General features: G+C 37.1%; 1 protein-coding gene across 9 annotated transcripts in view; it reads right to left on the bottom strand.

The window, feature by feature from the left end:
- Positions 1 to 12,921: 12,921 nt before the first annotated feature.
- The window catches only part of ADGRG6 (adhesion G protein-coupled receptor G6), a 149,142-nt gene continuing 136,567 nt past the window's right edge, over positions 12,922 to 25,496 (bottom strand). For 6 of the 9 annotated variants that reach the window (XM_074397377.1, XM_010337551.3, XM_074397379.1 and 3 more), the window contains 3 exons: positions 21,692 to 21,793; positions 20,871 to 21,023; positions 12,922 to 15,915 (listed from right to left, as the gene is read on the bottom strand). In XM_074397377.1, coding sequence (XP_074253478.1) covers positions 15,737 to 15,915; positions 20,871 to 21,023; positions 21,692 to 21,793 — 434 coding nt within the window. In that variant the 3' untranslated portion in view covers positions 12,922 to 15,736. Of the gene's footprint in view, positions 15,916 to 18,278; positions 18,325 to 20,870; positions 21,024 to 21,691; positions 21,794 to 25,496 lie in introns of all 9 variants that reach the window. The other 3 variants (XM_074397380.1, XM_039467783.2, XM_039467784.2) reach the window with 1 other exon arrangement.

Here is a 25,496-nt window from a genome sequence, read left to right on the forward strand (position 1 = left end):
CTGTTTTTAGTTTCATCCAGATAAGACAGAAGTTACATCTAATAACGCTGTGAATGTTCCAGTGAATGCAGAGACAACTGGCTGTACTGGAGGAGAAAAGCATTTGCTGAAGTTGACAATATGTGGCTCAGCATATTCCAGGTAGGCCTGCAGATCCACCAGGATGAAATCCACTCTACCAAGATTAATGTCAAGTTCCTATAAGTTAGTAATCTCCTGTAGATATTATGAGAGTTGTCTGGTTTTTATTTCCACACTCATGCTAAGAAAACTGGGCCCTTGAGTAGGTCCTAAGGTTCTATGACTGAATTTAGCTTAATAGAAAGTGGGAAGAATAAGCAAGGCCTCAATGCTCTATCGTTTATCAGATACTGCCACACACTTATCTCAATCGTTCTTTATAATCAAGTGAGGTAGCTGTGGACACTACCACAATGATTCCCATTTTACAGCTGAGAAAACTGAGGCTTGGAAAGATTAGAATACTTCCTAGTAAGTGACCGTCGCCAGTCCAGACATGTTCCTTTAAAGAAAATCCTTTGCTGTTTCCACATCATACTATCATCTGTTGATGTAAGGAAATTGCAATAGGAGACAGAAAGAATCATCAATATTATTAATGTATTTATTTAAAATTAATGACATTTTGGTATAATTTTCCTAGAAGTTTGGAGAGTATCTTGTAGGTAAAATAATGGAAAGTGATTAGAAGGAAAATAGCCCAGTGAAGTTGGGAGCTGAGTTGATGACAAAGCCATGTGACCTCCTTCCATTTCCATCATGCTAGCCTTTTAAGAGACAGTTTCTGAAGATATGAATCAGTGCTACCTCTTTTAAACCACAGAAAATACTAAAGTATTTGCTTTCCAAACTATTCTCTATTTATGTAGGGCCAAGAATGGGAAGAAATAGATGAAGTGGTTAATGTCACGCCATCCCACAAAAAGTGTCTTGCACATAGTGTCTTTTAATGTTATATAATTGTGATGGTGAATGTTATATGTCAACTTGGCTGAGCCACGGTGGCCAGATATTCAGTCAAACATTATTCTGCATGTTTGTGTGAAGGGGCTTTTTGGATGAGTTTAACATTTACATCTGTGGCCTGTCAGTAAAGCAGATTACCCTCCATAATGTGGGTGGGCTTCATCCAATCGCTGAAAGCCTGAATAGAAAAGATTGCTCTCTCCAAGCAAAAGGAATTCTGCCAGCAGCCTGCCTTTGGAATCGAAACACAACTCTCCCCGGGTCCCCAGCCTGCTGACCTACCCCATACATTTTGGACTTGTCAAGCCTATGCAATCACATGAGACAATTCCCTGAAAGAAATCTTTCTATGTATACATACACACAGCCTGTGAGTTGTGTCTGGAAAACCCTAATACAATAATGTTAGATAATATAAGTAGTAAGTATATGTGTGTGTGTGTGTGTGTGTGTGTGTGTGTGTGCGTATGTAATACTTATACGTGATGTTTTACATGTATGTAGTATGTCTTCACTTAACATCGTAAATATGTAAGGTTATATATGTAACACATTTAAGTAACTGTATATATATGCATTAATTTTTCACTTAACATAATGGATAGGTTTCTGGAAACCACAACTTTAAGCAAAATGACATATAAGGAAACCAATTTTACCATAGGCTAAGTGATACAACCAAGATTGCCAAGTTCCTATGGCAATATTTATAGTCACAAGACATTGCCAGACCTCTAAATAAAGGCAAAATACTTCTAATTTTAAACATTGGACTAAGTGTGAGCTCTACACATATTTAAGAAAGATTAATGAACACAAGATAATTACTCAATTTTTGGTGAATCAGTGATGGCATACTTGTAATGGCAGTGGGTTAAATCAAGAAATAAAGGTCTGCAAAGCAAAACTTGTAAGGAGCACCTCCTCTCCCAGTACAGTTCATTTGTTTAAACATATGGAGCAATTTTAAGGTGAAAGAATGTTTTATGAAACATAACAGCCCATTTTGATGCATTTTAAAAAATAACACCTTTATCACTTAAGAAACATTAAATTCTGGGCCCTGCCCACACCCACCCTGGATAGATAGAGGTTTGTGCAAGAAAAATTTTGAACGAGGGAGGGATTAGGGAACAGTGGATTTGTCCTGCTGTTTTGTTATGACTATGAAGAAAGCAAGGCTTCCCACATTATAATTATTTCAGGAAGAACCCAGAAGGTACTGGAGGTCATTCTCACACTGATTGGATTGGCGGACATAAATGAAGCAAGTGAAAACAAGGACAGGCTATGAAATGCCTGTTTTCCAGTTTGAGTCCTGGCCACTTTCATCCCAACACAGGCCAAGGGAGATATGGGAAAAGTCTACCTCAAGGATTAGAGGAGAGAATGCTTTTTGAAACTTCAAATGCTTTTATTGAGTAAACACTGACTATACAAAATGGCAAAGCAAATGTTAGGAAAAAGATCTTTTGAAATAAAAAATATACTCCAAGTGAATTGGGAATTATTCGGAAGAATGAAAGCCACAACTATGTTAGCAATTCCTTATAGCTTTTGTGGATAAGGAAAACAGAAAACCCAAAACTCTTAACTACAAACTGATTTTTCTGTTACTATGGCAAAGGTCTAGTAAAACATTTTCTTTTTTTTTTTATTATTACACTTTAAGTTCTGGGCTACGTGTGCAGAACATTTTCTAACTTTTATCTTTGGCGTACTTGTCTGGAATTGTTCCTGGAGAACGTGTCCTCTTTACAATTCTGAGTATTTTATTTAAAATGTCAGATATCGAGATATATATAGTCATCTACAAAAACTTTGAAGAAGTCAGTCTTCATTATCTTAGTTAACATGTTAACTATTAAATAGAAATGGATTAATCAAGATAGTGACAATTTCTTTTCACAATATATGTTAGGTCTTAAAAATTCGTGGTCACTAATCTAGCCACCGAACTGATTTCTGTCATTCAAGCACTGCTCCTGTTCCACCCTCCGTATTTTCATTGCCATCAATGAGTTCCCATTGTCACGATGTCTGTAAACTCGTGTCTGATGTAACTTACAAGGAGATTCTCAGAGCCAGTGAAAGGCAATCACATGAAGTATCATCTCTTTCAAGTGCTTCTTGGATCTCTGGCAATGTGTTCTATGCTAAGAATTGACCCCCCAACATACACACACCCCACCATGGTTTATATGCACACAGCTTTCTCTAATTTGAATGCGAACCTGTTCTAGGCACCCATGAGTAAAGGTACAGCCAGGGCTCTGTGCAGTGGGGCACATCTGTGTGCGTTTACTGAGCAAAGCCTCCTGGTTTTGCCTTTCTCACTTGCCCAGCAAGAGATCCTGCATTGCACATCTGAGGCCACTTCTTGGCAATTGTCAAATCTGTTTTGCTTGCTGTCTTCGTATTTCCTGCTGATCTGTTTTCTTTTTCCCAGTGGACTTTGCACAGTGTGGTAACACACAGCTGGGGAAAAGGAGTGAGATATTGGTACCCGTGCTGGGGGATCATTAATTTGACAAAGTTGCTAAAAGACAGGGCTTTCTCTCTGCTTTTCACAATGATATTGCCTTACTGCCGGGCCATCTCCCCTTTTCTATTTGAGAGTGAATCTTCCTTCTAATTTTATCCCTAAAAGACTCGATAACAGCCCTGAAAATACTAAATAGTATGTATTGGAAAGGCATTTACTTTGGAAATTAAAATATATATTTAGGTTGGTGCAAAAGTGTTTTAACGGCAAAAGTCACAAATATTTCTGCAGCAACCTAATAGAATACATGTATTCTCTTGAAAAATTAATATTGAACAAGATCAAAGTCTAGGTTGGCAGTTAGCTTTTAGATCTTTGGACTTTCTGTTTAGATGGAAATTACTAGCAAGATGTTAAAAGGGAATCATAGCATTCAAGTGCTGAATATATTTTAGCTATTTATTTTAAATATATATTTAGCTATAATAATCAGCCTCCTTTATTTTACAGAGAAATAAACTAAGGCTTATAGCCAGTAAGTGACACAGTAAAGTCACACAGCACAAACTATTACTGGCAGAATAAATATTTCCTAAAAATTAGGCATGTGACCTTTATTCTGCATTACATAATTTTTAAGAGTGAAGGAACTATTGGCTTTAGCAAACTAGGATCAATCTACTTTATGACTGCTTTTTCTTTTTTTTCTTTAATGCCCTTCCTGTTATTTTTTTTTAATTTTCAGTTCTGGGATACATGTGCAGAGTGTGCAGGTTTGTTACATAGGTATACATGTGCCATGGTGGTGTGCTGCACCCATCAACCGATCATCTAGGTTTTAAGCCCCACATGCATTAGGTATTTGTACTAATCTTCCCTAACTTGCGCCCTACCCCCGACAGGCCCTGGTATGTGTGTTCCCCTCCCTGTGTCCATGTGTTCTCATTGTTCAACTCCCACTTATGAGTGAGAACATGCAGTATTTGGTTTTCTGTTCCTGTGTTAGTTTGCTGAGAATGATGGTTTCCAGCTTCATCCATGTCCCTGCAAAGGACATAACTCATTCTTTTTATGGCTGCATAGTATTCCATGGTGTATATGTGCCACATTTTCTTTATCTAGTCTATCATTAATGGGCATTTGGGTTGGTTCCAAGTCTTTGCTATTGTAAATAGTGCTGCAATAAACATACATGTGAATGTGTCTTTATAGTAGAATGATTTGTAATTCTTTGGGTATATATCCAGTATTGGGATTGCTAGGTCAAATAGTATTTCTGGTTCTAGATCCTTGAGGAATCAGCACACTGTCTTCACAAGGGTTGAACTATTTACACTTCCACCACCAACGTAAGTGTTCTTATTTCTCCACAGCCTCTTCAGCATCTGTTTTTTCCTGACTTTTTAATAATCGCCATTCTAACTGGTGTGAGATAATATCTCATTGTGGTTTTCACTTGCATTTCTCTAATGACCAGTGTGGATGAGCTTTTTCTCCATGTGTTTCTTGGCCACATAAATGTCTTCTTTTGAGAAGTGTCTGTCATATCCTTCAGCCATTTTTTGATAGGTTTTTTTTTTTTTTTTCTTGTATATACATTTTTAAGTTCCTTGTAGATTCTGGATATTAAATCTTCATCCAATGGATACATTGCAAAATTTTTTCCTATGCTGTAAGTTGCCTGTTTACTCTGATGATAGTTTCTTTTGCTGTGCAGAAGCTCTTTAGTTTGATTAGATCTCATTTGTCAATTTTGGCTTTTGTTACAATTCGGTGTTTTAGTCATGAAGTCTTTGTCCATGCCTGTGTCCTGAATGGTATTGCCTAGGTTTTCTCCTAAGGTTTTTATGGACTGGGGTTTTACATTTAAGTCATTAATCCATCTTGAGTCAATTTTTGTATAAGGTATAAGGAAGGGGTCCAGTTTAAGTTTTCTGAATATGGCCAGCCAGTTTTCACGGCACCATTTATTAAATAGGAAGTTTTTTCCCCATTCTTCATTTTTGTCAGGTTTGTTGAAGATCAGATGGTTGTAGATGTGTGGCATTATTTCTGAGGTCTCTGTTTGTTCTTCTTTTCGATACTAGTTAACACTTTCATAGCTTAACAACCTTACTTATGGGATGATGTAGCATGGTTTTCTCATGTCAGGAACTGCTAGACAGGAATAGAACCCAAGCTAATAGCTGATTGGAACTTCAGACTTTTTAAAATTGCAACAAGTTAACCAGAATAAAAACAGATTTAACAGAAGTTCACACAGAGCAGTTCTAACAAATACTGGATTTTTGTTAGCTAAATTATAATTATTCTCTCAATAAGCTAACAACCATTTGAGGAAACTGATTATCAAATGAGGATGAAAAATAATTTTTAAATGTCATCTTCAAGGTTATGTTAATTGCTCAATTCAGCATAGTTTCTAAACCATCCCTTGATATTACATAGTAAAATTGATAGAGGAAAACAGGGGTGAGTAAAATTCACTGTTAATTTCTAACCTGCACTTTTTATTCTTAAAACCCGTTTCCTTTCTATATCGCTGGCTGAATTTATTACTCACTATATTTCTGTTTTCTATGCCTGTATCCGAAGCATTTGGTAGCCAATCCACCAGGGTGATCAAAGCCATCCAGTAGGTTTATCTTAGCCTTACTCCTGGTTACACAGCTTTCAAGCCAGGCTCCAGGCCATCCTGGATTTTTCTGAATATCAGTGGTGGCCACAGGGGTATCCCACTTGGATCTTTCAGAGAATTTGCTGTAATGAGTGGATACAGTGCTTTCAAGGTCTGCTGCAGGCTTAGAGCTGGGGACATCCTATTCCCACATGGCCTCTAGTCAGTAACTGAAAGTCATTTCCAACCAGCATGGGACTCCTCAATTAGAAATCTTTGCACCGGATCTCCCTGATGAGATGGCCAGGACTTCCTCAGAATTATACTGCAGTCTGAGGCTATTTCTACCCTGTCTTCCTCCTTCCCACTCTCCTTTCACAGGCTTTCCTTGCCTACTCCTGCTCCCTTTCCCTTTATCTTTCATAGGTACTATCCCTAATAAAGAGCTGGAATTCCTAAGTCCACCTTGGCATCCACTTCCTTGGTGATCCAAGCTGACACAGTGAGTTAACTGACACTGCTTAATAGATCACGTTTTTTGCATCATCTATCATAATTAAACATACTCTAAGCATCCTGTCTGAATTAGCAACTTTGCCCCTTTCTATCTCCATAGCTTCTGTTGAATGGGTGGGTCTCAGCAGCCATATTCATACCAAGCATCCTTGGACCAGGTGTAGACACCTGATTAACACTGAGTCAATCATGGGATCTTTCTCAAGAATTTAAATGAATAGATATTGAAACAATGGTTATTTGGTATTAAGAACTAAAGCTGTACATTTACGTTTAGGACTGAGGCCAGAATTGGTACCATGGTAACTTCAAACCCCATATAACATGTAGCTCCAAAGAAACAGAAGCAAAAGATCAGTAGTTGCCTGGGGGCTGGACGAAGAGAGGGATGGCTAGGCAGAGCACAGAGTTTTTAGGGTAGTGAAAATACTCTGTATGATGCTGTAGAAAGGAAGCTAGTCTGCTGCGAATATGGAAAAAAGAGCAAAGATGAAAATGATAGCATTACCACTTTGGAAGGTGGTTTGGCAGTTTATTACCAAAGGAGGCCTACCCTTTTCATACAAGCCAGCTATCATGCTCTTTGATATTTACCCAAAGGAGCTGAAAACTTATGTCTATACAAACCTTCACACTAATCTTTATAGCAGCTTTATTTATAATTGCCAAAACTTGGAAGCAACTGATATGTCCTTCAGTAGGTGAGTGGAAACCAAACTGTGGTATGTCCAGACAACAGATTATTCAGCACTAAAAAGAAATGAGCTATTAGGTCATAAAAAGGCATGATGGAAATGTAAGTGCATATTACTATGTGAAAGAAGCCAATCTGAGAATTCTACATACCATATCAATCCAATTAGGAGACATTCTGGAAAGGGTAAAACTATAAAGATAATGAAAAGTTCAGTAGTTACTGGGAGAGAGGATAGGGTGAGGAAGGAATGAGTATGTAGCACAGAAGTTTTTAGGGCTGTGAAAATTTTCTGTATGATACTTTAATGGTAGATACATGTCATACATTTGTCCTAACCCATAGAATATACAGCACCAAGAGTGAACGCTAATGTAAACTATGGACTGTAGGTCATAATGAAATGTCAAGGCAGGTTCACCAGTTGTGACAAATGTTCCACTCTGGTGCAGGATGTTGATAATTAAGAGTATGCATGTGCTGTAAAAGGAGATACATGGGAAATCTCTGTGCTGCTTTCCCAGTTTTGCTGTGAACCAAAATTATACTTTAAAAATTATTTAAAACAACAACAACAAAAACAGCAACACAAAGAAAATGGTCACTTGATGACCAAATTCATCATCCCTGGGTCCCAGATCGCCCAAAGGCCGACTGCACACCTGGATGCTGGGCTCCATGAGATCCCACTGTGCTCTTACATTCAATTCCTGATATCAAAGCCAGCTTCAGCCATAAAACAGTTTCTGAGACAATTGCTCAAAAGCCGAATTTCCTGTATATTAATCTCAGACTTGAGTTGAGCCAGTTCCTTTCCTGATACTATTAAAAATGACTGACAGTTACTATCAAACTGCTGTCTTTTTGTTCTTATCCCATTTGCCCGCATCATTTAGGGTGACATATAGCAACTGGGGTAAAGGGGCTTGAAGAGCATAAGGCTGATACTTTTTTTCTTTGCATTTTATTCCTATTCCATGTTCTTGCAAACCATTAAAATCCAAGGTACTTTGATATCTACTTTTCTAAAATATACAATGCAAGTGGACCAGGTCAACTACAAATTTCAATTTAATTCAATAAACATTAACCAAGCACATGCTACATGGCTAAGCAGTATGCTACTGCTTATCAAAATGATGGCTATAAACATAATCCAATGCACAGAACTTTAATCATATCATTCAGTAGAAAAACCACATGCACATGAAATTTAACAACACACATACAATATATATAAGGAGTCAAATATAAGGCACTTAATAAATATTTATTGCAGTTAAGTGCCATGGCAAACAATGCATTTGCTCCAGTTAGGTATCACTGATTACATTTCAGATCTTTATAAATAAACCAATTATTCTTTGAGTTTAAATAGTTTCAAATGTGTAAGAACTGTCAGCTCCCTTGGCCAGTGAGCTCTTCCTAGGAAGGCTCTGTGCTTTCTTTTGCAACCCTCAGAACCAAAACAAGGCTGGAGTTATTTAGTATACATGATTGATTGAGGGTTAGGACAGTGAAACAGAAAAATGATTACAGTGTTCTAGAGGTCTTTCTTATGCTCCTAGGGTATATAAACTCTTGATTTTGTTATTTTCACACACACTGCGAATCAGATACCACAAATATCAATATTAAAATGTATTTATGAGACTCTCAGGCCCAGTGAGGTGGCTGACACCTGTCAGCCCAAAACTTTGAGGGGCCAAAGTGAGAGGAATACCTGTACCCAGGAGTTTGAGACCAACCTGGGCAACACTGTAGAATCCTCTACACAAAATATTCCACTACAGGTGGCACATGCCTGTAGTCTCAGCCACTCAGCAGGCTGAGGTGGGAGGACTGCATGAGCTTGGGAGGTTCGGGCTACAGTGAGCCATATTGTGCCACTGTACTCTAACCTAGGTGACAGAGCAAGACTGTGTATCAAAAAAAGAAAAGAAAAGAAAAACAAAAACAAAAACAAAAAGAAACGCAAAAAGAGGGAATATCAACTATTTTATTCTAATTGATATCTGAATTTATAAAAATCATTTTCAGTCATTCAGAATGAAAAAAAGTCAAGCCAAATAGAACATGCAATTTAAAGGATTTAAAAGATTTACAGTGCATCTGAAATTATTCATCATCCATTTATTTACAAGTGACTAAAATATATCCTTGACCAATAAGGTTTGAGACTTTAGAATATTAAGTGTTTAGTTAGGACCCTGAAACAAATTAGTTTTTCAAAAAACAGCAAAAAAAATATTTTAATAAAATGATTTGGCGACTATCCTTGTAAAAGCCACCCTAAGGGCAAACATCATTTGTTTATTTAATCTAATTTGGCCAGGGATTTGCATTCCCTGGGAGGTTGTTCCAAATCCTTTAAGTTGTACCCAGGTTCCCATCCTAATACCATCTATCTGGCAATATCCAGCAGGTGAAATGAACCTCTAATTATTTTACTGACAAAAATCAGGAAGCTCAACAAGCTTTCCCCAATATCTGCACCTCTGTCTTATCTAATAGCCTGTTTTTTGATCTCAGAAGAAGATAAGCCTCTTCTGTTTCTCATCCATTCTCCCTTTACCTCTAGGAGGTGAGGCTGGCCTGCCTTACCAACCATTCACTCTCTTCTGATGCTTTCCATTTTGCCTTTGAACACTGTATTCCCTAAAACACATGAACAAATTAAACTTCGTAAGACATTTGCCTTTAAACAATTTACCCTCTCTTCTCCACCTTTTCACATTTTTTGGCATAAGCAGCTTCTTTTTCTCTTGAAGACTTGCTTCTTTCATAGGGCCTCCTAACCCCACCCCATCTGGAAACAACCAAGGTGTTCCTGCTGTTCTGAGTATGTATGGCAAGCTAGCTGCTACCAACACATGGGCTGGCTGCCGCTTTGAAAACCTTCTGACAGCATTGCCACTTCTGAGACCTGTGACCCCCCACAAGACACCATTCCTCAAAGTGCCTTGTTGCTCTGTTGACTTTTTCAAAATGCTCCTCACTGTTCTCTCCAAGTTCAGCCCCTCTTCATTCCGATGCTCCCACCACAGTCATGGTCCTCAAGCCCAACTAGAATTGGGTCCCTTCATTGCCCAGAAGCCTTTTATGCCTCTCTTGTGTCTGCTGCTAAGCTAAAACCTCTCCAGCCAGCCACTTGGGCTCTTCACACAATGGCTGTCATCCCTCTGCAACCCCTTCCCATACCTTGCAATCAAGTCAGCTGCAACTCATTTCTACCCATTTCTTTGGACGTTCCTGTAAGGTTTATTGCCAAGTAAAATGAAGAAACTGAGGCAAGTATAAGAAAATGAGAAGCTAATCTATTCAGCTCCCAGGTGAGGTTCTGTGGTCCAGGGAGGGGCCAAAGAAGTCAGGGCGTGGGGTTTTATGGGGAGGAAGGCAATTGATTGGCTATTGGGGAAACAAAGTGAAGGCAATCTTATTGGCTGTTAAGAAGCAGGAAATACCTGGAGCTAGTTGTTATGGGTAGGCGGGCGGGACCTTGGGTAAGTGGGCCTGCCGGGTGTATAGAGGGCAGACTGCTACAGGGCAGGGTCTGATGGGGCTTCTTTAAAAAAATTTTCTGCAGGGTTTTTCAACAGCGGGCTGGGGGTTGAATGCATAATTTAGTGCTGAATGTGGGCTTGGGTCTGGTATGCGGAGGTGGGTGCGGGGAAGCCGTGCTGCAAGGCCAGCTTGGGTGATGATGGATATGTCCGTTTAACCCTGTGTGAGGCAGCTGGCCTTACAGTTCCAATCTCTTTGTCTAGAATCTTTCCTTACCCTAAGGAGAGAAGATCAGAATCTACCACAACTTGTAAGACCAAATCATCGCTACTGGTTTGCTAGTCCAGAGCTTTTGTCTGAAGCTCCAGAAGCTTCTGATAAATGAATATCAGGGCATTTATCCTGGCCTTGGATTCTCCTCCTTCACCAGGTTATAGGGTCTTTGAAGGAGGCAGCTAAGGAAGCTGACACAGAAGAATGAACAGAGTCAGATGAATTTAGATTCAAGTCCCGCTCTTACTGTCTCTGTGGTCACTGGTCCCAAGCAGGTTACTTACTGTTTTTAATCACCTGTTTCCCCAAATGGAAGAGTGAAGTAACAATGTGTCATAGAACTGTGGTGAAAATTACATGAGATAGAAAATAAACATCTGGAATCCAAACATACTTATAAATTTTTGTTTTTTGTTCTGTTTTGAGATGGAGTCTTACTCTGTCACCCAGGCTGGAGTGCAGTGGCACAATAGCTCACTGTAACCTCCACCTCCGAGGCTCAAACAATTTCACTGCCTCAGCCTCCCGAGTAGCTGGGACTACAGGCATGCACCAACATGCCTGCCTAATGTTTATATTTTTAATAGAGACAGGGTTGCACCATTTTGGCCAGGCTGGTCTTGAACTCCTGACTTCCACCTGCCTCGGCCTCCCAAAGTGCTGGGATTACAGGCATTAGCCACCATGGGTTCATATTACTCAATTTAGGTTGGAGCTGCCTATGGTAACCAAGCATCCTTTTTTCTTTACCATTTTTTTTTTTTTTTTTTTTTTTTTTTTTTTTTTTTTGCAGAACAGACTATATAGAATATAAATGCAAACACTTGAAAATTTCACATTTATTCTTATTTTTCTCTAGGGATGCAAAAAAAAAAAGAACTGTTAACACTAATTATTCTTCCCTGAAATGAAGATGGAAGGAGAGACAGAAAAAGGGAGAGAGAAAGGAAAAAAGGGGAGAAGTGAGAAAAGGAGGTTGGTGGGGAGGAGGGAGAGAGATATTTAATGTTTTTATATGAGAGAAATGGAATGTTATTCAACTGGAAATAGAGAAGTGCTTCCAAAACACTGCATTTATAAAGCCCAATTCCTCCAGATTTCAAAAATATTACCAACACAGGTCAGCCTGCAAAGCAAATAAATGTTTTCCATTTGTTTCCCATTTCTGTCTCTTCAGCTTTCTGAAGTAACCTGCACATAAATGACTGTCGATGAGCCTTAAGCAACTGCTTGTCTATTTTCTTAACATGGCTTGGCCAGAAGTTGTGAACATTGGCTTGGAAGACCTGGTTTAGCAGTGACCATCAAAACACTTCACAACTTCGCAATGGGCGTACACTTTGCTGAGTAGGGCAGTAAGCAAAATTGGCCTTTGGCTCACTGCAGAAAAAAGTTATCCTAAATAACCACAGTAAAAGGAAGTGGGGAGGTTCTGTTCTCATCAAGTAAGTGAAGCTGGCTAAAATGTATCATTTGCTAAGCCTCTCACCATCAAAATAGCAACTACATATGTGGGGAAAATATCCCAGGTCCTGTCTTCTACAGGTTACTGACTCAGTTCCCTTTTGAGGATGCTGAAGACATTCCCTAAAAGAAATCTGCATTACTTTTAATTTGCTATAGAGCTTGGCTTTGCATCGGTCATCCTAAGAAATTCTAAGAATGTCAAAATGTATTAATCCCTAGTGAACTGGATCTCTGTTACATACTCATTCCAAGTGTTTTGGCAAAGTCACTCTATATCGCTAGCTTAATTGGTGGCAGGTTATTTTCCAGCTGTCAAATCATCTTTTCCTATTAAGGAGTCAGAAGGAAAAACATTCACTCATAAAGAAATTGAATAACTTGGAACATGAACAACATAAGTATTTATTTGAAAAACATTTTCCATTTAAGTAAAATGGCAAATTAGCTAGAGTAGCTTCTTACTGCTAATTCTATTTGCACTCACAGTCACTTTTATTCATCATATTCAAAGATATTGCTACCAAAAAGTGATCTCACAAAGTATTTAGAAAAATATATACAGTCTCTCTAATAGAAAGTTAATTAAAACAACAAAGCTAGGCAATATCAAGCTAAGATAGGAAACCGATTGACATGTATAAACACAAATAAATAAATATATACAAAAGAATCTATGCCAACAATAGACAAAATCTTTACAAAGCAAGTGAATGGTAACAAGAATGGAAAATCTCTCAGGATCCTAGACTACGACTCTAACACAATGTAGTTTAAAAAGAGAGAAAAAGAAAAGAAAACATAAGGGAAAGGGAGTCTGAACTGATGCTATCCTCAAAGGTAGGTTGAACTAAATTCAGCCTCCCCAGCTAAATTCCTGACCCTCTGTTCTGATGGGGCCTAAATGGAGATGAGAACCGAAGGCTTAGAACTGATGACAGAATTTGGCTCAATCTTTCAAATCCATTTACAAATGTTTCCCTTGAGCAGTTTCTTAATTGTTTCTCATCTGGTTATTAGAAATTTCTAAAGTGGAGCTGACACTGTCAAATATGAAAAAAATATTTTTCTGGAGCCATATGAGTATCAGTGGAAATCAAAAAGCAAAGCCATTTTTGAAGGTATATCTTAATTGTTATTGACCAAATAAGCACTTTGAACAGAAATCTGACTAATCTAATTAGTTGAAATCTACCACAAATGTCTAAGGTTTGGGGGGAAATGTATATGAATGTTCAATGACTTAGATTAATTTTCATCCATATATAACCTCTGCCAAAATAAACAGTCTGTTAATATATGCCTCTTGAAAAGGACTTGGCTCTACTGTAGTGAATCTCAGTGACCTTAGATTTACTATTCTTTTCTACTGAATACAACCTTCCCCTGTGAAAGCCAAGCTGGATAATGCTCATGTCTCCCAGGATGGTGTTGCAGGATGCTGCAAAATGGAACAGTAACAAAAAACCCACTGCCTCATTATCTCATCATCTGCTGGAGCCAGGCAAATAGCTTCATGATTGAAGCTCAGCAAAAGGTGAGAGGTCCCTTGGGTTGCTGTGTAGCTTAAAAGCTCTCCCATGTCTCATACTGCAAACTGTTTTTTGTGCAGAGAAAAAGGCCTCTAGGTTCCAGGTTCTAGACTTTGTCTTTAAGCAGACTGGCTTTGACAGAATGTCTCATTTTCTTTTTTTTTTTTTTTTTATTGCATTTTAGGTTTTGGGGTACATGTGAAGAACATGCAAGATTGCTGCATAGGTACACACCAGAATGTCTCCTTTTCTTATCACTTCCACTGTTGCCTCCCAGAACCTGATACTTCCCAGATAACTCAGAACAAATGTGAAAAAGCACAGCACGCACTGAGACTGATTTCTAAGAAACCGCATAGGACCCCATCACCTAAGAACAATTACAATGTGGTCTCCTACACATTCATCAGCAAGCAGGCATTACTCAGAATAGTCTGAGAGTTAGGCAAGCTGAATAACAGTATGCATGGCTTCTATGCAGCAGTTTGATCCATAAATAATACACCATCTATCTTGCCAGACCTCCTCAGGTTCTTACATACTATAATCAAAGGACTGACACACAAGCAATATTTAGACTAGCTATTGCAGACCCAGCTGTTTATAAATTATTTGTATTATTATAAGTCACCATGTGTCTCACTTCATATTCCTTGGAACAAAACTCTCAATAGGGGAATTAAGAGGTTTTCATTTGTGCAATAGGAAATATCTTAAAGTCTCTAAAGCAAGGACAGAACCAGAGAGTCTCAATTGTGTGTCTCCTAAAAGGAAAATTCCACTGCATACAGCATGGCTAATGGAAATTCTCCTTCCTCCCACAAGCCTACGGGCTCAATATACAGTAGAGAGCCAAAAGTAGAGGTGTAATGGATTCATTCTTAAACAACTCCTGGGAGGTCCACATTGATGGAGCATCGATACTAAACTTAACTCGAATGTATGGGATTAAATTATACTTAAAGCCTTGGCCTTATGCCTTGAATAGAATGAGTAAAATATTAGACATGTATATAGCCTCATCTAGGTCAATATTTTGGAAAAACTTTCTTAAGCATGTTATGGTTCTGAAGGTGTAATATTTAAAATTAAAAAAAAAAAATCCTTTTAAGTCTTTGGGTCAAGCAGTAAACAGTCTTTTCTGCCTGTGGTTGAAATGTCACTGCAAATGAGAACATGGTACTGCATTTACAGAAAGAAACACTGGAATGGAATTTGTGGGCATCCAAAAGAGTTACATTTTTTATTGTTGAGAAAGATGATGCAGAAAATGGGTACATCCCGATGTAGATATTAGGTGGAGTAAAATGAGCTCTACCTAGGGTCTGTCCTCAGTGTGGCTTCTCCCTTGCCTCTATTTTAATGTCTCCCTTGCATTATGATTATTCTGATTCAATTACATATTTAGAAAATCATAGTTTCTGGGCTACTGAGTCACGTTGCTCTCAGTACTGAAGTTTTAGTGATGATGGCAACTCTTCCATGGAATAAATAGATTGAAAAGAAAAATTATGAATTTCACAAAAGCCTTCTTAACAAAATACATTCCTCACATATATGCAGTTATCTAGGTAATAGCACATTTACATCGATAGTTGCAGCTTTCACTGATTGCAAATCTTCACATTTCTGCAGACTGATTTCTTTTTCTTACATTAAAGACATTAAAACTTAGTGCTGTGGCTGAAGGTATCTGACATGATAATATTTTTATAGAAGTTATCTGAATGAGCATTGCAATAACCCTTGACCTTATCAATGACCTGATGGACAGGGATGATTGATGTTTGTTCTCCATCAGCATGGGCCAGTTTTGACAAGGACTTGTCCATGGAAGTATTGTCTGCAAGAAATGATACAAGAAATTAGGTTCAAGATGAGCTGGTGAGATGCCTACAGGCCACTATACTGTACACTCTGTTTTGCACATTAAAGAAGAACAAAAGAAAATAATGCTCGGATTCTATCTTAGATAAGGTAATAGGCAACATCAAACTTCCATGTTTTTTTTCTTCTAAGTACCCTCCTAATAATCACTAAATGTCAACTCGCCTTCTAGTAATTCGTACTGTAGCTTACTATAAGAAATATTCTTGAATATCGCAGAGCCAATGAAAAAATAATTGAAAAACCACTTCAAAAATATATATACAAGACTACATAATAAAGGAATTAAAATGTGCTGAAATACTTGTGGAAGAAATGATATGATATCTAAGATATGTTTTCAAATAATACAGGAAGGGAAAAATGGGTGGGGTGTATAACTGGCTGTAAGTTGATGGGAACAAGAGGATTCCTAATAGTATCCTCTCTACTTTTTATATATCTTTGACACTTTCTGCAATAAAAATTTTATAAAATTAAAGGATTTTGGAGAATAAAAGCAAATGAAAATAAATATGGAAGGCTACTTTGAACATGCTTTCCCATGGTTTTTACTTGGATAAACAATAGGAATATAGCAAAAAGGGCACTTTTTATGAATTATTCTTTTAATTATAGCAAAGTTATTACCAGAAAATTTTAATTAAAAATGATTTATTTGTATTAATTATCTTATAGTTTCAGAGTGATGCTATTGCTAACGACACTAATATTAGAACAACTGATAGCAATAAAGGACTGCTAAATAATTTTTTAATAAAATTTTCAGTATCATATATTTAAATGTTATTTCCCTATACACAAAAACTTTGTAAAATTGGCTAAGATAATGCTCTGAAACTCACTTAAGCTCTATTATCTGTAAACAGATACGGTTGTCTGTATGTCTGTAAACATACACATTTGTATCCTACAAATATCTTTTAAGTACCTCCTTCTCCAAATACACTTTAGAAAGAAGTACCTCCTTCTCCAAATACACTGATAAAGAAGAAATGAACTTTGATAAAGTATTCAGTTTCCTATGTATTTTCTCTATACATTGTGGAAAAGGCAAAAACTCTATCCTGAAAAACTTTTAGAAATCATGGCTCCAAAATTGGAATCTTCACTTCAAGGCATTTTACAGTTTGAATATGTTGGACTCAGTATGTGACAAAACATTTAAAATCCACCAATAATTGGTAAAAGCCATCACCATCATGCTATCTGTTATCTTTGGAAACTATTCAAATTCCTTGACTGTTATTTTGCGTTGAAGCAGGCACTAAATAAAATAAGGGCTGAAAAGGGAAATGAGATGCTCAACCCATAACTAAAGGATGCAAGAGAGAAAAACAGATGGTTCATGGAGAGAAGGGGCAAACTGAAGCATGGTGGAACAACTGAAGCATTTTCCAGTGTTGGCGAGGAAAAGGCTCAAGGAGTCATGACAAAAGGCCCCTCCCCATTAGGCCCTCAGCAAGCTGATTGATTCTGAGCTTCCTTTCAGTTCATATATTCACTAGCCATTGGTTTTCTGGTGGGGATTTTTCTATTGACTTATATATCAATACTGAATAATTTGTGTTTGGTGTTTTTAGAAAACTGCATATCCTCAGAGAGATGTCAAGGATATATTCACTCTGCTTCCTTTGTAACTTCCAGTGGCATATAATTTTAGAAATTATGAACAGCTTCTTTTCAACAATGTGATCCAATTTAATGGGTCTTCATGGTTTAATAAAGCAAAATTCTGAATGAGGGCTACATTTTTATATATGCTATTCCCAGTCTTCTGGTTAGATATTACATTATGTTTAATAAAGACTCTGATTATAGTTACAAGTCTGAAAACCAGGGGCTAGGGATATGAACTATTATTTGACCTATGCTGAAATTTCAAGCAGAAAACAATCTTCACAAAGCAGGCTTGGAATTGACAATTTCACTTATATGACTTCTATGAATGTACCATGACATATCCAACAATCCATAAGAGTAGTGGAAAAATAAAGCATCTCATGTCCTACAACAAATCTTTTCTCAAGTACTGCTTTTTGTTATTATTTTACATAATGTGTGATCCACTGACTCCAGACCATGGTACATTTCCTAGAAGGAGCAGCTAGCAGACAACCCATGCAGAGAAGAGCCAGCACACCACACGCTATCATTCGAAATTTCAGAAATTCCAGCTCAATGCAGGAATGTCATTGTGCTAGCTGAAAAGAACAAGCCATTTTGATGATGCAGCAAGAATCTTAGCTTAATCCATGCACATATTCTCTTATTACCTTGCAAAAAATTCATGCATTCAAAAAAGTAATTAAAGTTTACCTGAATGATCCACTTTTGTTGAAGGAATGCTCTTAGGAGACATTATCTATACCATAAACATATGAATATCTAGATCAATTCCAAGAAATGAACCAACTAGATATCCATGATGATATGCAGTGACTTTTTGCATACGCTGAGTGATCCCCAGGATGCTAACTGTCCCACTGAGAACTGGCTGGGTAGGCAAAGCCTATGTGAAGTCAGTTGACTGTAAACCAGAATTTATTATACCATTGAAGTAATACCATATAACTAACTATATTCTCATCCTAATTGATAAGAACCTATTTAGCCCAAGTTTTTTTTTTTTTGTTAAGGGAAACAAGAACATTAATGCATTCTTAAAAAAAAAAAAAAAAAAAAAAAAAAAAAAAAAAAAAGGCTGAGTGTGGTGGCTCACACCTGTAATCCCAGCACTTTGGGAGGCTTGAGGCAGGCAAATTGCTTGAGCCCAGGAGTTTGAGCCTATCCTGGACAAGATCATGAAACCCCATTTCTACAAAAATACAAAAATTAGACAGGTATGGTGGTGCACACCTGTAGTCCCAGCTACTTGAGAGGCTAAGGTGGGAGGATTGCTTGAACCCAGGAGGTAGAGGCTTCAGTGAGCCTCTACCGTGAGTGTGCCACTGCACTCCAGACTCGGAAACAGAGTGAGACCCTGCCTCAAAATTAAAATAAAATAAAATAAAACAAAACGAAGAACTCACAATATTTTAAAATAGTAAAGTCTGCCTTTGGACCTCCATTTCTGCATATCCTCTTTTATCTTCTAGTCAGTTTTCCCCCAAATCCTATAGCCCTTTCTTTGCTTAATATTTCCCAAATGTCTCATGTTCCAAATTATTTGCCTTGTTATCGTCTTCCTTTTTTAAGAGTGGTATTTCTTCAGGCCAGCTATTTTCAGTTTAAGAAAGCATTCAATTGGTCTAATTCCTATTTATTTATGACTGACTGATACTGCATTAATTATTTGTATTTTAGAATGGAAGGCAAAATGAGTATCAAATTTTAAGTTTGGTTCAATAAAGTGAAAAAAAAAGAATTCATTATAAGCAAAAGATGCTTTGTGCCATGGAACCACCAAATAAGTAGAATCATCTGTCTTAGACTATACACCTGTCATCAATTTCATTACACAGATATTCTTAGGCAGAACGGCACAGACTTCTTAATTTTATGCAAAATTGTGAAGATGATGCAAAATCTGTACCTTTTTCTGGAAGAGAATCAACAGCCTTTATTTAATTCCCCCCAAAATGTCCTAGACTCTTAAGATACTTTAAGAACTGCAGTCCTAAGTTGCTCCAAGTTCTTGGATTTTTAATTAATTTTGGAATTAACAAACTCTCTAACCACTCAAGACTTTTTCCATAGTACTATCATGAATCCCAGGCAATGGTCACTCCAGTGGCAAGACATAGAAGACGGTACAAACTGGGACATGTATAAGGATTCAAACGTACAGGAGGGTCATCTGTAATTCAACTATTTGCAATATGAATAATTACAGACACATCACACACCTTACTCCCTGTTTGCAAAAAGCCAAGTATTAGTATTCTCTATGCCATTCACTTTTGCTCGTGTTTAATAGCTAAACAAATTAAAAATTAAAAACTTATTTCCATTATCCCTTTAGAATTATCTTTAATGAGGAAAGTGCTATGTTTTAAATGTTGACAGCTGTCTGCCAGGGTTTAATTAGTATTTAAAAGTAGCAATTCTATTATTTCCCTTTGAAAGTATTAAAAGGTTACACATTTTCACATCATTCATTATCGAGTGCTGCAAAATATTACTATTTTTTTAGATGGGGTCTTACTATGTTGCCCAGGCTGTGGTGCAGTGGCATGATCATAACCCACTGCAGCCTAAACTCCAAGGTGCAAGCAATCCTCCCATCTCAGCTGCCAGAGTAGTTGGGACTCCAGGCATGTGCCATAGTACCTGGCTTAAAATATTCTTTATTTCCATGGTGTCATCAGTACTTTTTACATAAATGTTCAGTGTCAGAATGTGCAGTAATTGCAAATATCATGAAACAGCAGGGTATTAAGAAAGACAATGTTTCTTATAGTCCTGTACCACTTTCCAAATAGTGATATGTAATCAGTGATTTAAAGAGCAGTTGTTAATAACATCTGCAATGGTTAAGGAATTAGGTCTTAAATAAAATATATGTCCTACATATTGTTTCTTCCTGTTCCCATGACAACTTGTCCAGTAACTATCATAGTCTGCTAAAATAATCTGTAATTCAATGTTTAATTTTAAAAATAAAGATATAACTTTTTAAACAAAATACCATTATTTAAAGAAAACTAAATTTTGAAGCAAATGATGAAGTTGCAATAATATACAGAGTGGATAATATTATGATTATATAGCTAGAGTTTGAGTTACAAAATTTTTAAAAGGATGAAATATTCATAAAAGTGTTGGATAATGTCTTTGAACAGATTTTTATTTTCATAAATCTAAAAGATGCACCCTCTCAGGCACCGTGATCCATCAATCTTCATGATATGTCAATTTTTGCAATGAAAATGTGATGAAAACTAAACTCAAGGACATCTTTAGACTCACCTGTGTGGCTATTCCTTTTGAAATAGGTGATAGAGCTGGATTTAGATTTGGACGTAAGATAGGTTGAGTTGGAACCAATGGAGCTTGAAGACAAAGATTTTCCTAGATTATCGGAACTTTTCTTGATGATATTGGTAGCTGTCTTACTCCAATCTGTAAAAAAGTGACATCACTCTATCAATGTGCTTTACAGGGAATATGTTCTGTTCTGAAAAATCATCACTGCATTTTTTATCTGGAGCATCTGATTTTCTGATATGCTGGCAATGGCTAAGAGAAGAGACTGACATGTAAACAAGAAAAACTGAAAATTTCTTACTTTGACTTCGTATATGTACTGTTTAAAATCTCACTTTCAATATCCTAAGAGTGAGATGTAACCACTAATGGTAAAAAGAAAAAGAAAGATACAGAAAAAAAAAAAAAGACAAAGTGTGGTTTTTTTTTTCAGTTTTTTTTTTTTTTTTTTTTTAATATACGGAGAAAAATCTCTTTGTCTAACAATGTAATTGAGGATCTACAAAACGTGGAAAGGTGAGTCTGGTGTAGTGGAAACTCTGGGTTGTTAAATTAGACATCAAACCTTGGGCTACTCATATAACTTGTATGGAATTCATGCTTCCCCTCTGCAGAATAGAAGGATTGGGCCTGAAGTTCTCAGATCTCTTCTAGTCCTCATGTTCTACAACTCCAGCTAGGTATCTTCACATGCTCCACTTCAATAGATTGCTCCCTTTGGGACTAGGTTGCTCTGACAATGGAAGACAGAATGACAAACTTTCCCATCTAATTTTAGATGTAAAATTTAAACAGCCCTTTACCTGAGTTATCTGCTAACCGAAATCTACCACAGCAGAGATGCCGCCGCCACTGTTTCTGAACATTCTCCTTCATAGCACAGTGGAAGATGAATATAAATAAGCCTGTGACAAAAGAAAACATAAATATTTAAGCCAACTGACACATCTTTAAAGAGAAATCTTATAAAATACACGAATTCATTTTAATTTTAAATTTTTTACATCTAAATCACTAAGAAACAAAGATATTAAGGAAATGAATCTTGCAGTATGTAGCAGACACTTTAATCCTTTAGAAGGGAACACAAAGGCTCTGATAAAACTAGAATAACCACTTGGATCTGATTCTGTCTTTGCCTGTTCAGTTCAGCATTCAATATGACTTAACCTAAAAACCAAGCTGAAATAAGGAACATTCAATTTCAGAAGTATTTAATATTTCCCATATATTTGTCCTAAAATTATTATACTTTCCATACATATTTTAACCAAAGAGAAAATGGAAAACACATATAAACTCATCATCTGTTTCAATTTGTGTATTCTGAGCTATTTTGCATATGTATATTGTAGTTATACTCATAGTATATTAGCTTGGGCCATAGAAAAGTGGTACTTTTGCCAGTGAAACGTGGCCCCAAATCATCAAAATCATGTGACTCCACCTGGCCTACTTTAGCTTTTCCAGATTTTAACACAGAAATATTTCCCTAATGAGAAACAGTCTTCATATTTATAGTCACTTTGTGCCTATCAAAATCTGTGTCATTTGTGTCTTAGAAGCCAATCTCTTTTAACTTTTTTTTAAATTAAATTAAATTTTTTTTATTGCATTTTAGGTTTTGGGGTACATGTGAAGAACATGCAATATTGTTGCATAGGTACACACATGGCAGTGTGGTTTGCTGCCTTCCTCCCCTTCACCTATATATCTGGCCTTTTAACTTTTCGTGGCATTTGCTTCTGCATGTTAACCCTCTTGCTGAGGTGTCATCACTCTTTCTCTCTATTGCACTACACTTGGTTATTGCCATTAACTTACACATGTACTGTTAAAACACTTTTTAAACAACAAACAAAAAATTCCTCCCTTAACCTCCAATTTTCTTTCAGTTTCAACCTCTTTATTCCCTTTCCCAATAAAATTTCTTGAAATGGTTAACTTTTGCTGTCTCAGCTTTTTCCAACACCTTCTCTTCTCTGCCCACTCCAAACACATTGCTATCCACATCCATGACCCCACAACGACTGCTCTTATTAAGAATGGTGGCGACTCCCTTGTTGCTGAGTTTCCCATGACCACTTTACTAGACCTTTCAACAGCACTCAACATAAATGGCCCTTCATTCTCAAGGTCATTTTCTATCACTTTTCTTCCTAATTTGCTGGAGATTCTTTCTTCGTCTCTTTAGGAGGTTCTTCTGCTTTACTCTAAAAAGGTTTACGTGCCTGACTTGTAATGTTCATCTCTTTTACAGTTACACTGTCACTTTGGGTACTAACACTTCTAAAATATAAGCACCACATACTGATTTTTGTATTTGGTTCTGTTCCTTTCTCTCCTCCACCCCTAAATCAGGATTCCAACACACACTGCTCATAAGACGTCTTCACTGGGCAGTATTTCCACTTGGCAGCATCTCCCATCCCAGTTGTTCTGAAAAGAAGTCCTTGCAATCATGACCCCCAAACCACACACACATCCCTTTATTTCTCAGTGTCCAGCTCATTCCAGCCCAATACCATGGTGAACGCTCTTCTTCCAGATCTTTCCATAACATGTTCCTACCTATCGTTCAGGTCTCAGACCAACTGTTAACTTCTCAAAGAGGCCCTCATCAACTGTTATTTATTTTTTAATTTTAACATTTAGTCACTCCCTTTCACATACCTATTTGTTTCACAGCACTCCTCAGTACCTAACATTCTTGTATTCCTCATTTATTCATTTATTCCTTTGCTTGATTGTCTCTTCCTAGCAGATAATATGCTCCAAGAGAACAGGGATACTTGTGTATTCAATACTGTGTTGGCTGTTCCAAGAACTAAGTAGGAACTTGACAAATGTTTATTGATGGAATGAATGGTAAACAAGATCAATCAATCATGTAGTCTATATGAGTTAATTGAATGCTTACATGTACACGCTAATGTGTTAAAAATGTGTTTGGAGATGGGGAGGTTAAAAATAGGAGTGAACAGTCAAATTAAGTGGTAACAGGCGTGAAATGAAAATACATTTAAAGGAAAAGTTTCTGAAAAGCATGCAAGTTGCTGAGGTTGTGTCCCCGTAAAGTACTAAGCAGTATATCTACGTAAGTGAGGGATTTTTAGGGGATCTAGGGCTTGAACTGAACCTTAAGTTCAGTAGAGCAGTGAGGGAAGTTTCCAGGAAGGGTAACTGATTCAGTGACTATTAAGCACTGCTAAGCATGAGGCACTGAGTTTTAGGAGTTAGAGATTCAAAGGTGAACAAGGTAGACAATCCTTGTTTTCATGGGGCAAAAGGTCTAGTATGGAACGGCACAACACTTACGACAGTCCTTTTAAGGGACCATTAAAAGTTATACATTCCTTTTGAATATGGAGTATTCATTAAGAAAACTACATTGTAGCTTGTACAATGGAAAAATTGGGAAAAAGTCTTAATAGTACTCTTTTGAGATATGTTTAGTTAAATTTGCAAAATATGTCTAAGGTTATGCTTACATGCTTTTTTTTTTTAGTATAAAGATTCAAAGTGGCCCTTAATTTTCAGAATAAATTACAAATGTTAATATGGAAAAGGAGCTTGCTTAATAGCTACATGATGGGTCGTGATCACAGTAAAATGACTCTAGGTTGATTCTCCTTTGGGTTTGGCAGCTTGTCGTTTGGTGATTAACAAGCCCTGATACCTAATAGGTGCTGCCTATAAATTCCTATTTAAATTACTAAAAAATCATTACATATTTTGACTTGCAGAAAAATGCCACTATGAAAGTACTGACTACATTTGGTCATTGTTTTCAAATGGATGATCAGCTCATACAAAAGTTTCTGGGAAATTCAAATATGTTGATCTCTGAGAGATATAAATAAGGCATGCAATGACCTAAGTAATACTGCATTGCATTTATATTACTATGTCATTTGATATTAATGTATGGTTATATATACATATTTACATAAATATATTACTATGTAATTTATTACTAATACTTCATTGGTAATGAAGTAATTTGTAAAGGAAATAAATCCTAGTGATCTATTTATTTGAAATGTTGTATCAGATAGGATAGAGAAGTTCCTTTTTTTTTTCCTTAAGAGACTGGGTCTTGCTGTGTTTCCCAGGCTGGAGTACAGTGGTGCAACTGTAGCTCACTGCAGCCTTGAACTTCTGAGCTCAAGCAATCCTCCTGCCTCAGCATCTCATGTAGCTAAGACAAGAGGCATGTGCCACCACACCTAACTAATGTTTTGTAGAGATGAGGGTCTCGCTATGTTTCTCAGGCTGGCTTAGAATGCCTGGCCTCAAATGATTCTCCTGCCTCAGTCTCCCAAAGCACAGGCATGAGCCACTGTGACAGGCTGGGAAGTTCTAATTTAACAAAAGAAAAGCTCTAATAAATACAATGAATAAATTTCAATTATTTAGAAAGCAAACAAGCACCTCCTGAAAGTCCCTGTGCTCCACATTGGGGAGGAAGAGTTGGGGAAGGCACCAGCTACACACTGGCCTGGACTATGCTAGGGCATGACAAGTCTCAGAGTAAGGAAAGATTTTTCCTCCATACTCAGAATCCCTCAGAGCAGGCTCTGCAGGCTGATCCTCCTTCCCAGGAAG

The sequence above is a fragment of the Saimiri boliviensis genome, chromosome 4 (assembly GCF_048565385.1).
Source record: "Saimiri boliviensis isolate mSaiBol1 chromosome 4, mSaiBol1.pri, whole genome shotgun sequence".
NCBI classification, from domain to species: Eukaryota; Metazoa; Chordata; class Mammalia; order Primates; family Cebidae; genus Saimiri; species Saimiri boliviensis.